The sequence below is a fragment of the Chaetodon trifascialis genome, chromosome 20, assembly GCF_039877785.1.
Source record: "Chaetodon trifascialis isolate fChaTrf1 chromosome 20, fChaTrf1.hap1, whole genome shotgun sequence".
Classification (NCBI taxonomy): Eukaryota; Metazoa; Chordata; class Actinopteri; order Chaetodontiformes; family Chaetodontidae; genus Chaetodon; species Chaetodon trifascialis.
Window position 1 is genome coordinate 12,127,144 of NC_092075.1, and position 16,315 is coordinate 12,143,458.

General features: G+C 42.9%; 1 protein-coding gene across 4 annotated transcripts in view; it reads right to left on the bottom strand.

Annotated features, from left to right (window-relative positions):
• Positions 1–2,425: 2,425 nt before the first annotated feature.
• Positions 2,426–16,315, bottom strand: part of strbp (spermatid perinuclear RNA binding protein) — a 77,224-nt gene continuing 63,334 nt past the window's right edge. For 3 of the 4 annotated variants that reach the window (XM_070988372.1, XM_070988374.1, XM_070988373.1), the window contains 6 exons: positions 15,457–15,609; positions 15,221–15,355; positions 14,694–14,834; positions 14,075–14,204; positions 12,776–12,829; positions 2,426–5,685 (listed from right to left, as the gene is read on the bottom strand). In XM_070988372.1, coding sequence (XP_070844473.1) covers positions 5,591–5,685; positions 12,776–12,829; positions 14,075–14,204; positions 14,694–14,834; positions 15,221–15,355; positions 15,457–15,609 — 708 coding nt within the window. In that variant the 3' untranslated portion in view covers positions 2,426–5,590. Of the gene's footprint in view, positions 5,686–8,486; positions 9,058–12,775; positions 12,830–14,074; positions 14,205–14,693; positions 14,835–15,220; positions 15,356–15,456; positions 15,610–16,315 lie in introns of those variants that run through there. The other variant, XM_070988375.1, reaches the window with a different exon arrangement.

Consider the following 16,315-nt stretch of genomic DNA (forward strand, 5'->3'; position numbering starts at 1 on the left):
GCGGAGATGATCAGATTTGTGCAACAAAGGCTTCAGAGTCTTTGGTGTCTGGATAAATCCATTCCTGCAGAACATACCAGAACCCATTTCCCAGAAGCATCTTTGCATGATTCATCTTCCACTTTTTGACCTTTGACCTGGCAGTGGGATGAAGCAGTGCCTTTGGGAAACCTGGCTCTTATAGTCTCCAAACAGAAAGTCCAAAAACCGGACATTACCTGGCAACGAAAGCACTCAGAACCCAAACATACCCAAACCAAACATATTGCAGCATCTAAAATGTGTGAAGCTCCTGCATTTGGTGCCAAAAAAGTTTTCTGACGACCACACTCGTCCCTCCCCCCCAGACAGCAAAGCTCAATTCGCTCACGGATTACTGCTCTGTGTCCAAAAAGCAAAATTGAAAGTAAAATACAGTACATACAGTGCTACACACAGCCCGGTATAAAGCACCAAAAAAACAAATGGGGGTGTGTGGGAGGGTGTATCCTCAGCTTTACATGGCTCAAATCCTGAAGTACAACCAAGGCCTAACCACTTGTGTGACCTTCACTTCATATAGTACAATCTTTTGTGTAATATACAAACCACGGCGCAAAGAACGTCATGCTGTCCAAATGTGCTCGGCTGAATGCTGAAATATTTACATATAAGATTACGTGTGTTTATCTCTTTGCATATGTGTGTGTCAGGTGTGTCAGCCCTGAGAACGATGTGTGGGTTTTGTGCTTCTTAGATTCACAGGTGTATTTGCCCGCTGAGAGGCAGTATTCTTCCAGGTGTGTGTGTATGTGTGTGTGTTTTACAATGGCTGCCACTTTTTCCTGGTCTCGGAGACATTTCTGGGGAGCGCTGAAGCAGGAAGAACATCCATCTCTACTGCTCTTTATTAGCTCCCTCGAAAAGTTATCTGCATGGACATTAAGCGTCCAAGCCTTCAAACTCTGCTGCTGTGAGCATGTTTCTTCAGGAAAGCAACATGTCAGCGTAATGTTTTCTACTCTGAAACATTTCATAGCAGAGGATGCCTTTGTCATCTTTGTGATGGTGCAACAGAAGCCTGCTCTCTGCCTCTCCTCTATTTCTCCTGCTGAATAAAGCTTTTTTTATATGGACTGTGAAAGAAGCAGCATTAGTTTCTTCTCCCCCCTTTGATTCTCGTGCTTTGTGTAAATCATCACCAAATACACACTTTTAAATAAGAAGAAACTGGGATGATTTTTTTCCTCTTCCTTGTGATAATCCCTGTTAGACCACAAACAACTTGAATACTTAGAGAAAATTTTTTTAAATCACATCTTTGTTGCACCTAATCTCACTCTTGCATTCATAAATAAAAGATACGAAAGTGTTTAAAAAATTATCTTTCTTTGAATTTCAGTGAAAATCCTAACAAAGAATGCACATGTGGGAGCTCTGCCTAACCCGGAGATAACAACTCCCCAGCCTGCACAGTCCCACCAGACCGCCTGTGCCAGTTTTACACTCCCTCACTCTGCCACCCTTCCTCTGAACGCAGTTGTCCAGCCAACGGACCGAGAGGACGGGGTCAGTCGTCAGGGTGACTCCTCCTGCGTCTCTGCTCGGTCTGAGGGGAAATGAAAAGGTTACTCACTGAGGTATGACTGTCTGCCTTATTAATGTGGGCCATCTGGACTGAGAGGACGGGGGCAGAGAGAGAGACAGAGAGAGGGCAGAGGGGAAATTAGGAGAAATTCTTAGCTGATAGAGAAAGTCTGTTTCCACACAGTCAAGCTCCAAGTTATTCACCTCCCTGTGAATTCCACATGAGGATAAAAAGTCAGAGCAAAGCAGCGCCCGGGGTTTTAGAGACGAGACGACTGGATGCGCTCTGAGATTTGAAAAACCACAGAGAAAAGCTTAAGACAGATATGCTGCGAAGCTCCACCACAGACAAGCACTGCAAAGATCCACAGTCAATAATAAACATGGACGGATGTACTTACAAGACATCTGAGTATGTTAATGCTGCTGCTTGTCAGAGACGTAAGATGATCCTCACACTAATTTGTGTCTGTAAGACCCATCCATCCATCCATCCATTATCTATACCGCCTATCCCTTTCGGGGTTGCGGGGGGCTGGAGCCTATCCCAGCTACAATGGGCGAGAGGCGGGGTACACCCTGAGCCAGTTGCCAGCCGAGTGCAGGGCCACATGTAATGACAAACAAACATTCACACTCACACTCACACCTATGGACAATTTAGAGTCATCAATTAACCTAATGAGCATGTTTTTGGTCTGTGGGAGGAAGCCGGAGTACCCGGAGAGAACCCACGCATGCACGGGAAGAGCGTGCAAACTTCACACAGAAAGGCCCCGCCTGATCCGGGGATCGAACCGGCAACCTTCTTGCTGTGAGGCACGCGCACTACCTGCTGCGCCACCGTGCAGCCTCTGTAAGACCCATCCAGATATAGTTCTCATTACGTCCAAATTGCAGGAGCTGATTTTTTTTTTTTTTTTAAGGTAAAATGTGTCACAGCATACCATTAGACATAAAGCACTGTGGTGCTACAAATCATATTCTCCAGACGTGAGGGAACATACAGCAAAAATCACACCATCATTTTTAGATTTTCACTGAAAATGAAATGCAAAAATTACCATTCCCAACTGAAATTGTAACTCAAAAGCTGTCAAAATAATTGCAATATGGTTTTGTTTTGGTTTTTTTTACATATCGTTCAGTGATTGGTAGTGAAGTGGCAGCCTGGGTGTCGTTACAGGTTTTGACAAAACCAGTGAAATCTCTTATTTATGAAGGTTTTATGTGTATAATACACACTTTATAAACAAATTTCCCCTGGGCAGTGCAGAGGATACTGCATGGACATGGACTCTGGCAATGACCAGTGGCTGAACTTGAGGAACCAACTGTTCAAACTAAATTTTAACTGAAAACTTGTTAACTTGACTCAACTGCTCCAAGACACGAAGCCCAACTAGAAAATAAGTACATAACATCCTTCAGTTTACCTCCAATCACACAATCACAGCTTGGTGGCATAATTTGTTTCCATCTTCCAGAAATTTGCCAAATTCTCTTCACTGTCAGCTCAAGAGGAGCCACAAAATCTACCTCTATTTTGACTTACTGTCTTGAAAAATGGGCTCTGGGGCCTTCAGTCTATTGTCTCTTCCTAAGACATCACTTGTGTTGAATCAAAGCTGGCACAGACGCAGGAGATCAAACCGGTGCCCAGATGAAAGCGAGCAAGAGGAGAATCAAAGCCTTTTGATGCACATTCTGTTTGATTTGGCCTCCGCTGACTGACATCTAGTATCTATTAAAGGCTAAAAATAAAACAAAAATGACTGATGAAGAGCCTTCAGAAGCATGTGAGCACCACAGAAATTTGCTAAAATCCCACACAGCGCCGAGTGAGCACGATGCGTATGCTATGACTGCTTTCTCTGTGTTGTTACACCCATTTAACAGAACATCCCTGCTCTCTGCCTACCAACATTTAATATGTGCCACAGCAGGGTTAAACCCACAACACTACCACTACACAATCAACCACTAATAAGCGATACATGTGTATTTTGAGAGTAACAGCGATCACAACACAACTAATTCCCTCTTCCACTAATCTCTCCTGAGCAGTTCAACAACCTTATGAGCAGCACTGTGGTTGGCAGCTGAGAGCAGTACAGAAGTGCCGTTTGATAGAAATGCACTCAAATCTTCAAAAAGATCCAACTTCTTTCTCGTAACACAAAGTCAACATGCATTTTTTTGATCTTGAAAGCTAATCTGGCTCCCTCAAATGTGTGTCTTGGTGGAAATGTTGAGAATTACTGTTTAATTAAGAGCACATTAATTAAGAGCCTTACGGAGGCCTATTTACGATGTGTTTGCTTGATTGACAGGTCTCTCTGCCTCAGTGCATCACTGGCACCCAGGGTGGCTGAAACTTGGGATGCACCTATCTGACCTTTACTCCCCCAATGCCAACACCTCAACTCAGGGTATCTGCTGACACAGAGCACCGATCAGATACCAGTGCTGTCTTTTTTCTACATTTAAAAATTGTTAAACTCATGGTGGGATTCATTGGACTCGTTTTAATGTCCTGTAACATGAAGCCAGAGATCGCTGCGGTCAATAATGATCGGGTTGGTGTAACCCTAGCTGAAACCTCCTCAATCCAACTCATCTCCACCCAGGTTTCCAGGTCTCATTTGCTGCGCTTTAATTAGTGAGCCAGTAGATTGTTCTGCGTCTTTCCCATTGTGTAACAAGGCCCTTTGACAAGGCTTTCTGCCACCAGCAGCATCATGTCTACACAGCAGAGAATTACCGCAGGAGGGTGGGGGGAAGGGTGTGTGTGAATGTGTGTTTGCAGAAAGAAGAAGTAGTAATGGGTGTGAAAACAAGCTGTGCTTTTGGTCCCTAAGGCGAGCGGGACAGAGCCGACGATTGTTGAGTGTTGATGGGTGCGTCCGGTCATGTGTTGATGGTTGAGGGAGGAGCACATATATCAGAGTATACACATACTATACACATACAGTACTGTATCTGAAACAACAGTATTCCCTGCCAGCAGTGAGACTATAGAAAATGTGCTTTCTGACAGGAAAAGTGTGTGTGTGTGTGTGTGTGTGTGTGTGTGTGTGTGTGTGTGTGTGTGTGTGTGTGTGTGTGTGTGTGAGATTAGGTTATGAGTGTGTTCAATAGGGAGCACCTCCGGTCCGGGCCACGTAAACAAACCTCGGGCAGCAGAGAGCGTGCTCAGAAAGGCTCAGAGAGACATCAAAGATAGAGGGAAAGTTTGAAGGAAGGAAAGGAAAGGAAGGAAGGAAAGGAAGGAAGCATTATAATTCTAACAGCACAGGTTAATAGGAATACCAAAGATAATATTGCATCTCCTAGGACTAGCTTCAATTGCTCAGTGTATATAAAATTGGAAGAAAGCTATAGTGTGATATACAGTTACATTTCACTTCATAATTCTAAAATAATTTATACCAACAATAGTTATATTTCATAGAATATTTACATAAATACATCATATAGTAATATTGTCAACACATCATTATAGAAACATACACCATACATATATGTGTATATAGTCATGTTATAGCCACACGTACACACACATACAATGAATATACAATCAAAATGAGCTATTGCAATGCTGTGTAGGGCAAAACTCCTTCGGACATTCACATCTTCTCAAGTAAGTAAGCTCAAAGAGAGGAGTTCTGGTGTATTGCTATAAGAAAGACCAAAGTTCAGCCCAGCCTCGCGTAGTCGCAGCTGAACGTTTCTCGTAAAAGCCGAGTATTGCTTCGTGTAAAGTTACTCTCCTCTGAAGTGATAATCTGGGTGGAGAGAGGAGAAAACAGAGAGAGGAGCCTCGGGCCTCTCGGTCAGTAGGTGAGACCGTTCCTGCCGCCGCTGTACGTTCCTCCAGCGAATGGATCAAACCAAAACAGTTTTGGATCTGCGTGTCCGTCACCTGGATGGAGAGGCGGCCCGCTTAGATGGACAGAAAAAACAGGTGTCCTGCATATGCAGACAGGTAAATGTGTAGAGCGTATCCAACAACCTGCTGCCTCTAGAAGTCAGAGAAGAGATCCTGGGGACCCAGATGAATGATAAAAGGGGCGATGGTCCGTGGCTGGTAGAAGGGATTGTCAATGAAAAGACCACCTGCAGGGAGATGAAGAAGAGAGACAAAGACAGCAGCAGTGATTATTAGAAACACAACGTGAAATTTTCTTCACTTTGACAACGGCTTAATGCCTATGAAGGATACAGAGGGAACGATGTAGGGACAAAGAAATCCAATAATGTTTTTATTTTTATGACAAGGTTACTTCAAGTCCACATGAAGGATGCAAAAATCCTCGAGTGGTCCTTGGAAATGTTCCAGGGAAGAGATTATTTCCTGGGGGGCATTAATAACATCTAGATGACATAACTTTCCTGTATGGGAATGACAAGTAGATTAAATTAAAGCAATAGTTTTGGGAAATACACCTATTTGCTATCTTACTGAAAGGTAAATGAGAAGACTTCATCCATACTGCAATTTTGGCATATTCTCTACACACCCAGACGCACATACGCACAATCGAGGGTCCAAGGATTAAGGGTGTTGCATGCTGTACAGATTGTAAAGCTCTGAGGCAAATATGTGATTTATGGTATTGGGCTATATGAATCATCCTCAGATTAAGGTCTGGAGGGCCCAGAACACACTGGAGAGACTCTATCTCATCTGGCTTGTTTGTGAAGATTCTCAGTGATCCAGGTTGTGCTCATCCAAGGGGGGTTGAATCAAGGGCAACCACAGCAACGTTTTGCCTCTCATTCAAGTGGCCTCTTCAGTTGTAACTGACTGTTGGGGAATCAGAGGTATTTAACCGCTGTGGGGTTGTTATCAAGGTTACTGATACCATTTGGATCGTCCTGGCTGTGAACAGCAGTCATTAGAGCAGTCGGAGCCGCCTGAGGCGACAGTCGCTGGAGTTGGCACGAGGCCAACTGTGAATAGTCTTTCAAATCATCCGTCCTTCTACTCCAAAATACAAATTATGGTCCTCAAATGAGTGTTCCTTATCTTTAAGCTGGACCTGAGGGCCCTCCCTGTTTTGGATAGGGAGGACAGATAGTTTGTTGTGCTTTCATCCTCTGAGTTTTAACTACAATTCACACTTGGCCTCCAGTGATCCCAATGACTCCAACCGCTGCTGTTACACAACCAGGAGCACTAACGACCCGAGCGGTATCGATGACCTTGGTAACGACCCCACAGTGGTTAAATACCTGGGCTTCCCCACCTGTCAGTTAGAACAGAAGACAAGAGATGTTTTCAAATTTCAAATTCACCCCCCCTTAGACACTCATCTGTCTTGGGAACACCTCGGGATGTCCCAGGAGGAGCTGGAAAATGTTGTTGGGGAGAGGGACATCTGGAGTACCTTGCTTAGCTTGCTGGCACCATGACCCAGCTCCTGATAAAAGGTGTGAAACGGATGGATAAATTGAATAAGATGGAAAAAAAAAACCAGCATTAACACCTCTCATATCTGTCATACATATTAAGTTTGAGCCATGAAACAGTTAGCTTAGCTTAACATCAAGACCAAACTGCCTGGCCAAAGTTAAAAAAAAAAAATACCAGCACCTCTCTGCTCTGTCCACAAGATCCAAAGCTGCCCTTGTTCCAGACTTTATGCTAAGCTAGGCTAACCAGCTGCTGACTGTAGCTTCATATTTAGCGCACAGACATGAGAGTGGTATCAATTTTCTCATCTAACTCTTGGCAAGAAAGCCAAGAGGACTATTTCCCCAAATGTTAAACTATTCCTTTAATATTTTACAGCTATTCCAGCAATGGTATGCTAGCGGTAAACATGTTAAGGTTGAGAATGAGATCAGGCATAAGTAAGACAGTTTATAAAGTATATACACTCTCTGGGACTTCAGCTTTGAAAGATGAAATCAACCTTCAACAGATGAAAAACAGAAAACAGACAGAGAAAGCAACAGCTGAAAATGAATCTTCAATCGTGTGAGATTGAAGCAGAGCTCGGGTGATGTCAGACAAAAATCATTTCAAAGGTTTTACAACAACTCAACGGAGCTCGACCAACCATTGGACAAGACATTGGGTCCTCTCATCCAATGGCTGCGCCTCATAGCTGTAACCATGGAGACGTCATCGGGGGGGTTATCTCTCGCTGGCAGGATGACCAAGTCGTGGGGAGGGGCACTGACCTTTGACTAGCATGTTGATGGGATAGACTGCAGTATCTCCTGTTTTGTTCCTCTTAGTCTTTCATTTCTGTTTACTTGTGATATTTGTTCATTCTCGGTCAAATCTTAATATCTTATATGAGTCTAGAGGGGCAGTTTTGACCTCAAGCTTCATCGGCTCACTTGGTGTATGCTGATCCTTATTTGAAGGCTCAGCAACAATGTGCAAAAACAACAAATACAGCAATAATACAGAAATAATGAAACAATAACAACAACATAAAACACAGCGATGTCATGGGAGTTCAGCTAGCTCGCAAAAAGGCTGCAGTTGGCTTTTGTTCATCTTCATATGTATATACAGTAGGTGATACCTTTGATAGCTTTGGGTAACCTGCCAAATATTAATCCATGTAAGGTAATGAGATCGTGCAGCTGAATGTAAGATGCAGGATCTGACAAGAGCTTTCTAAATTCATCCTTTGTCGTCTTGCCTTTTGTCTTTGAATATCTATAAGCTGAGGGTCAAAAGGATGTAATGAGATACACCGAGGTATGTGGGGAGATTGAAATTCACTCTGTTTCCATGTAGGAGGGTGGAATATTAAAGCCAAATGTACATTTAGGTCACAATATCATATTGTATACAAGGTTATATGAAGAATGAAAATGATGAAAGTCTAAACCAAACAAAAAGGTGCTGCTGCATCTAGTTACCAGCTGCTATAGCAGATATACACCAGGCAGTGTTCAGCTTTTATACGAGATAAACTTTATTCATTTTCCCAACATTCTTATTTACTTATTCCTATACATCCTTCACACAGCTCAAATTATTATTTTCTTTTTACAGAGAATGTGTGTGTTGTGTGTATCATATTGCAAAGGCTACCTTTTTCCTACAAAGAATGAACACAATAACAAAAGGCTGATATAGACTCAAAGAATGAGGTCACAATTCACAGTACAAATCCTTCAAGTTTTTGTTCATCTCTTAAGAACTTAAACCTGCACTATTTTTTCATATTCATAAAAGATTTTTGGAACAGTATGAAAACAAAACAAAACAAAAAGCAAAAAAAAGCGCTTTTACAAATCTTCAGCTCAAGTCCTTAATCCTTTCCCCATCACAGATATTGTAGAAAAAAACAGACTGAGTTTCCCTTCTAGAAAAATTTAATTGTATGGTTTGGAAAAGCGTTTGGTATGTATGAAAAAGCGTTTGGTATGTGTGTCTCCTGTGCTAAAAGAAGTGGTAGTGGGGGACGGGGTAGGCGGGCACTTTCATGACAGGCAACAGAAGCATTCTCTTGGGCAAACCTAGAGGGGAGACATGAGAAGAGCACAGCTCTGCATGAGTCCAGGGCAACAAATAACCAAGTTAGTTTTTCTATGCTAACTACACTATGCACTAGGCTAGATCAACGTCCAACAGACACCCCTCACACTACACGAACAAAGCTCCCACAAGTGGGCAGTGTAAGTGTGTGAGAACAGGCGGGAAGATCGGTTCGCAAAGTGACACCCCTCATCAGTGGTTAGAGGAACCAAGAAGGAGAGATTCAGGGTTAAAGAGAAGAGAACAAATGGCTGCAGATTAATTTGTTTTATTATAATTTGGGTCTTTGTCGTTTTAGGACTCTTTTCTGATGAAAACATTGTACTCATCAAGTTAATTGTTGAGATGTGGGAAGACGGTACCAATGTAACAATGACTGAAGGGACGAGAAACTTGAGCAGATGATCAGACAGGATGTACTTGAACAAACAGTTTAGTCAGATCATGTGCCACGTTTTTGGAGCTAAAACTAGAAGTGATTTAACATTCAGTAATAACCCTGCACTGCACAGGAAAACTGTGGGCATGCGCAGCAGTGCAGGTGAACGCTGCAACTTTTTTTTTTTTTTTTAGATAAATTTAGCTAATCTGGGGTTTGTCACCACATTGGCAGATGTCAGCAATTCACCCGTGAGTTCAATGTTATTATTACTGATGGACGTGAGGCCCAAAACTACACATTTGAGACCCAAGTTGTAATAAAGTGGAATGATCCTTTGAAGGACATCACTGAGCAGGAGAAGCTGCTGTTTGTATTGTAGAGGAAATAAGTCTCAAAGTGCTTTTAGAATATTGTGCATGAGCTAATGTTCTGTGTTCTTTTATATAACGTTCTACTTTGCAATATTGTAAGCTCTGTGTTCTATGTTATAAGGGTCTGCGTTCAATATTCTGATGTTCAGTGTTCTATGATATAATGTTCTGTGCTCTAAGATCTAATGGTCTGTATTCTATATTCTGATGTTATGTGTTCTATGATGTCATGTTCTGTGTTCAATGATCTAATATTCTGTGTTCTCTGATTTAATGGTGTGTGTTCTATATTCTGATGTTGTGTTCTATGATCTAATGGTTTGTGCTATATGATGTCATGTTCTGTGTTCCATGATATAACATTCAGAATGTTCTAGTGAGGCCAGCGGCATTCTAAAATGCATTCTACTAAGTGTTTGCCAACAAAACAGCCCAAAGCAGCAATGGGTGCCAGAGCACAGTGAAAAAGCAGGAAACAGGATGAAAGCTTTGGCATCCAGAAGATAAAGGAGTCATTCCCAATGTTTTCATGTGCCTTTTTCCTTCCTTCTGACTGAAAAGTAAACCCCAACAGGGTCTACCCAAACATTTTTCTTTCCCTCTTAATCTGCTGAGTCAAAAAAGTAAGTGGATTTAATATACTGCCAGTGTTACGGTGTGTTCAGACCAAACGCAAAGTGAATTTGTGATAATTACCCCTGGTGTTTGTTTGCCCCAAACATCCACAATACCTATACATTATCCATAAGATAGCAAGCATCAACTACATGCATGTGTTAGTGTTCAGTTCAGCCTTTGACTGAACTCAGCACTCACCAGCTACTGGTTCTTTCTGTTTCCCTCGAGTCCCGCCTCTTTGCCCCTCACCTCTCTGTTCATGAAGTAAAGTACACTTCCCCTCCAGTCAGCAGTCAAGATGGAGAGAGACTAATTACAAACACCCGACAGTGGAGGTTGGCACCTCAGTGGCTCACTGCTGCAGACAAGTTGAGATGCAGGGGTGAAGATAAAGCCTTTTTTGCTCTCCTCCCGCTGATGAACAGCTCCAGATCAGAGCAGAATCCATGTGACTCTGGGTTTTTCTTCCCCCAGAAGCTGCTGCTCTGCCCCCGGCTCTCTCCTCCAGAGCTCCCCAACACATCAGCCGGTGAAATCCCTCTGCTCCGCAGGGTCCTCCCCAAACAACACTGGCAATATTTTTCACCCAACTTGATTACTTTCAACTTGTACAAATACACAACTGACGTGAATTTCACGTTTGCATCATTTGTCACAAAAAAATTGCTTTGCTGTTGGTCTGAACCCACCATAAAGAATAAGGATTTCCATGCTGACATTCGTCTCTTCATTTACAGCTCTGTACCATAAATCAACTGAGTGTAAAAGGAAAAACGATTTCCACCTTGACTCACCTTTAACAGCAAGTGTATCTAATATTTTATACAGATTAATGATTTGCCTCAAAATTTCTACAGGGTCTCTGGTCACTGAGCAAGAGGTGACGCAGAGAAAAAACCCAACATAGCAAAGTCTCAAAGTATATGCTCAGCGTATAACTCTGGTCTTCATGTCTGTCTTTTCTTTTTCAAATAACCTGCATTCAACCTGACGTCCTACCTACTTGTGGGAAGTTACAGCTCAGGTTAAAGCTCAGGGTCAGCTGACCTCACGATGATCGCCCACCAGGATACGTGACATGTGCTGATGAGTAATGGGCAGAGATGCAAGTTTTCATTGGCCGGGCATGGAGCAGCCTGCTGAATGCTTTCAGAGATATTTTGGATGTCATGGCCATTAACAAACCTTAACATAGGATGTGTAATGTAAAGAAAGAAAGTACCATTGAATTTTGTGCCACCGTCACAATAGCATGCGAACAGTGTGTTGATGCCAGGGACGGAAACGAAACACCTCGAGTGTGCGTAGAGATCCAGCTCCACCATAAACAGAAAAACTAAGGCGCATTTCATATTCAGGGCTGTTGAGGTCTCAGGGGGGTACTGAACTTCTGCCTGGGGCCCCAGACCAGTTTCTCCTTGCACATAAGACCCATTCAAACTCCAGGCTGTGGGATGGACAGGATGTAGGATGGCCTCCCAATGCTACATGCGTGCACACACACTACACAAGGCTGAGTCTGTTGAGGTAAATATGACTGTGTGACAGAGGGACGTATGGATACCTCTGCTATTAAAGGTCACAGACGAGTATAGATTTTAGCCTGTAAATGTCTATAATTCCTTTGTGGGTGTGTATGTGTGTGTATGTGAGAGAGAGAGCTCAGTGAGGACATGGACACCTGACACATGACAGGAGCAGCACTGCCGTGGCCAAGCTGCCCTGCCATCCTGTCTTAAATAACAGTGGCTAAAGTGGGGAACTCACACTATGTGTCCCGCTAATCTGAACAGAGGAAAGATGACGACAGCAGAAGCAGTGTGTCTGGGTTAATTTAAGACCGTAGAGCTTGTACAGTTAGGTAGATGGCTGTTCTAGGACTGCAAGTGCAGGTGTGTGTGTCCTGATTGTGATAAGGTCTTTGAGATCAAAGCTTGAGACTGACGGCAGCTCTTTACTGACAGAGAAGTGGTCCAACCATACAAAATGAGGGGGTGAGTGGCAACAAGCAGATTAACAAACAAGTGGTGAGCAGACAATTAGTGCAGACAGATTTGCTTGAAGCACGGCACAAACAAGTTTAAGCTTTATTTAATTACGACTGAAATTCAGCGCCAAACCGTGAAACTTGGATTAGAATGGGATCAAGTTTTAAAGTCACTTTCAGAAAAGGGGAGAGGCTAAAGCAAAAGGAAGTGAAGAAGAAGAGCTGGAGGTGGAACTGATGGTTAGCAGTCATGGTTTGTTTGTTTAGGGAGGAAATGTGTGGTCAAGAGAGGAGAGAAGGTGGAAGGAGGTTATAGGAGGGGAAAAGAAAGAAGCACGTACCGTATGCAGGAGCAGCTGCTGCAGCTGGGCTGTAGCCATACGGTGTTCCAAAGCCTGTTGGGGAAGAGGTTAGAGGGGCGAAATCAATTGCGCACTTGTTTAATTCCCGGCTGCACTTTTCAACTCTTCAGTAAGTTTAGATGAGTGTTTTGGCCATCCTGCACTCACTGAGGACAGCTGTGGGTTCAGAGTAAAACACCCGAGCTGAAGCTGCAATCCTTAACATCCTGAACATGATTCACACAGCACACGGTCATATTAGAGCTGTCACGATAATGAGCCTAATAGTTTACTGATAAACATACACCGTACATATGGTCTCATATGAGCTGAATCAAAACAACCTGTCCAACCCACCTGTCCCAGGTCATCACATTGCAGTAGTTACTGTAAGACAGCTAAGCTCTTTTTTCCCCATGTTTTTTTTCCTGACATTGGAACCTCCTGCTCAGGTATGGGTTATTTGTCATAGAAACACACCTAATTCTCTTTCCAATTCTAATCGCCAGGTTTCCATCCACACATAGCTCAATTTTAAACAAATGCAAATTATTGTGCGATTCCAGTCGCTATAATTATGCAGAGATTAGACGGTAAACGCCTTGAGATAAACAGTTGGTGGCGCTAATTCAGGTGCCATTAAACCATGACAGAAAAAGAAAGGTGATGAGATGATGTCATTAAAACAGTTACAGTAAAACCTCAAATGGTGGGAAGCCATGTGCAAATAGTAATGGAAATATTACATTTCTGTTCATCCAGCTGTTTTTACACAGGAGAACGGAAACGATTCTAGAGATTATGCAAAATGAACAGCTATCAGCTCGAATAGTCATGATCAGGCATTATGTAATATTTGCGACAGGTTGAGGTACATTAGCAGAGGTTCAGCACTGACTGAAATTCATAAAATTCTGATTTTCTGCGTGATTCTCTGTTAACACTGTCTGTTATTGAGCTCTCAGACAGTCTTGCATCAATATAACTGCTGTCCACTGTACTGTATGATGCTGTAGGGTATTTCAGAAAGCCTGTGATATTTCCAAAACAACTGCAGGGGGGAAATGGATGCTTATTTTACTCTACAGCAGATGAAAATGTCAGCACTGTAAACAGTAAAAGAAAATGTCAATCCTGCACAAACAACCATGTTAATATAAAAATAAAATACCGTCTAGAACACAAATTCTACAAGACTGAAAAGACCCCAAAACCACCCAAATACAAAAATAGATAATGATACTTAATGCCTTGGTAAAAACAAAACCACAAAACCACACACAGCCATCCTCTCACTACCTGGTGTGACATATCCAGGTGCCGCTGCACTGACGAAGGCTCCTCTTGCTAGGGCTGCTCTTCCTCTTCCTCTGGCTACCTGAGCTGCTACTGCTGAGGCTGCTGCTGCTGCAGCCAGGGCTCCTTTAGTCTGAACACAGTACATATCATATGTAGTGTGTTTCAAACATTGACGAAGCAAAGATACACACAGTGTATGCACACAAATGTGTGTTTGCATAAATATAGTATAGTGCATAAATCCAAAAAGCACACACACACACTTATCCAAGACAACGTTCGAATGCATTATGGGCCTCATTGTTCACAAATCTGTTTTGGAAGAGTGGTGATCTAATAGCTGTCAAGCATTGATCTGATTAGACACCTGTTATACACAGTTCTATTGATTATTGATGGGAGAACAAAGTGGACAAATTGTCTCACGGCTCTACGGAGGTGACACTGACCGGGAAAGATGTTTAAACGTAATCTATCGTATAGCTGTTCTGACAGTGTGGTTCTTAAGGAAAACAATTTGATTATATGTTGTGTTGTTGTTTCACTGTGTGTGTGTAAAGGCATGTTGCCCAGACTACCCTCTGTGCCTGGTATGTACTGCATGTGTGTGTCTCTTTACCTGAGGCAATATCTTCTTTTTCTTGTTTGCAGCTGCGTTGGGACCAGAGAAGAGTTTTTCCAGAGCTGCTAGAGCAGCACTGGCCTTTGCTACTTTTTTGTTGGGGCCTGCCCCACGAAACTTCTGCCCATCGACCTCCACCTGACGTGCACACGCACACAGACACACAAATACACTTATCAGTCATCAGTAACTCAGCCAGCAAGTCTGGCTGAACGGGACAGCTTGTTTAGTGATGCCCTGCTGTCAAGCAGACCTGCTAATCAATCAGCAGAGCGATGGAGCAGCCAGGCATGTCGGAAAACAACACACCCCACAGAGAATAGGCCTGCTCCAGGAAACAAGATGACTGATTGACTCTACCAGTGATCAGCCTGTTTCTGAGTGTGTGTGGTTTAGCAGTTGTTTTCTCTCTCTCTATAGATATATATATATTTTGATTGTCATGGCTCCACACGCTTTTACATGTGTATATGTTTTTAAATCTTTTACCAGCGTCAGTCTGTGTGTGTACACAAAGCTCTCACCTCCATGACAAAGCGTTTGTCATGGCTGCCTCCGCTTTCAGATATGAGTTCATATTTGAGGCCTCGTCTCTTTTCGTTCAGCTCCATGACGGGGTTCTTCCCACTCGCCGTCAGTATGGGACCCTGAGTTCGCACCTGAAGAGAGAAAAGATTGTTAACATAATTCAAATTAAAGTTTGGATACCTTTAATGTCCTTAAACTAGAGTGACTGCAATCATTTAAAATTTGTCCCCACCTCCAGTGTGTTGGAACTGTCTGATGAGTGTGTTGGGTTATTGCTTGTGTGTGATGATATCTCGCTCTTCCCCTCGCCGTCGGACTTTTCGTCTGAACTCATGGGGTCCAAGTCTGAGTCGAAACCTGTTGGGTAGCCCATCGCCTGGAGAACCTTGATAGAGAAGATGATGCCAAATTAATAAGGAGTTGATAGGATGCAATGTGGCATGTCCTCAGTCAACCAGGTAACATCTTGAAACAAGCGGCCTTGCCAGCTTGCCCACTAACAACACACTAAATGTGATGAAATAGATTTTGCAATATGAAAACAGTTTTATGCTACGTTAATGTCCCTTTGTTTGTCTCTGACAAAATGGCCTCCATTTCACAACAAATGTTTTGGACTCTGTTTTGAACAGACTTTATCACCATTATCAGCTATAAAGGTATAGAGCTGCTGGGTAATAAGAATGAAAAGCATTGCCAGGTAATACAACCAAAGGGGTAAGTATTCCCGTCTTACGACCCTCCACCATGTTGATGTCACAAATGATTATATTTCAACAAATACATCCCTCCAGAAGCAGCAATACCGCAGCCTACTGCATGTACTGACATGATAGAGGTGGATCTAACTCACACAATGGTTATAATAAAGCCATTACAATACAGAAGGAGTCACATGAGCCCACTGTTCCTCGACAGCACGCAGAGCAGCAAGGTGATTCAGAACAATAATGTCGACACAAGAGAAAAGGCAAATGACAACTTTTTGACCCAAATGGGTGTTTGTGTTACAGCTGTTGAACGAGCCACTCGAGTGAGAGAAACTGAGGGAGAGAAACAGAGAGAGAGAAGGGGAGATCAAAAGGTGAGTA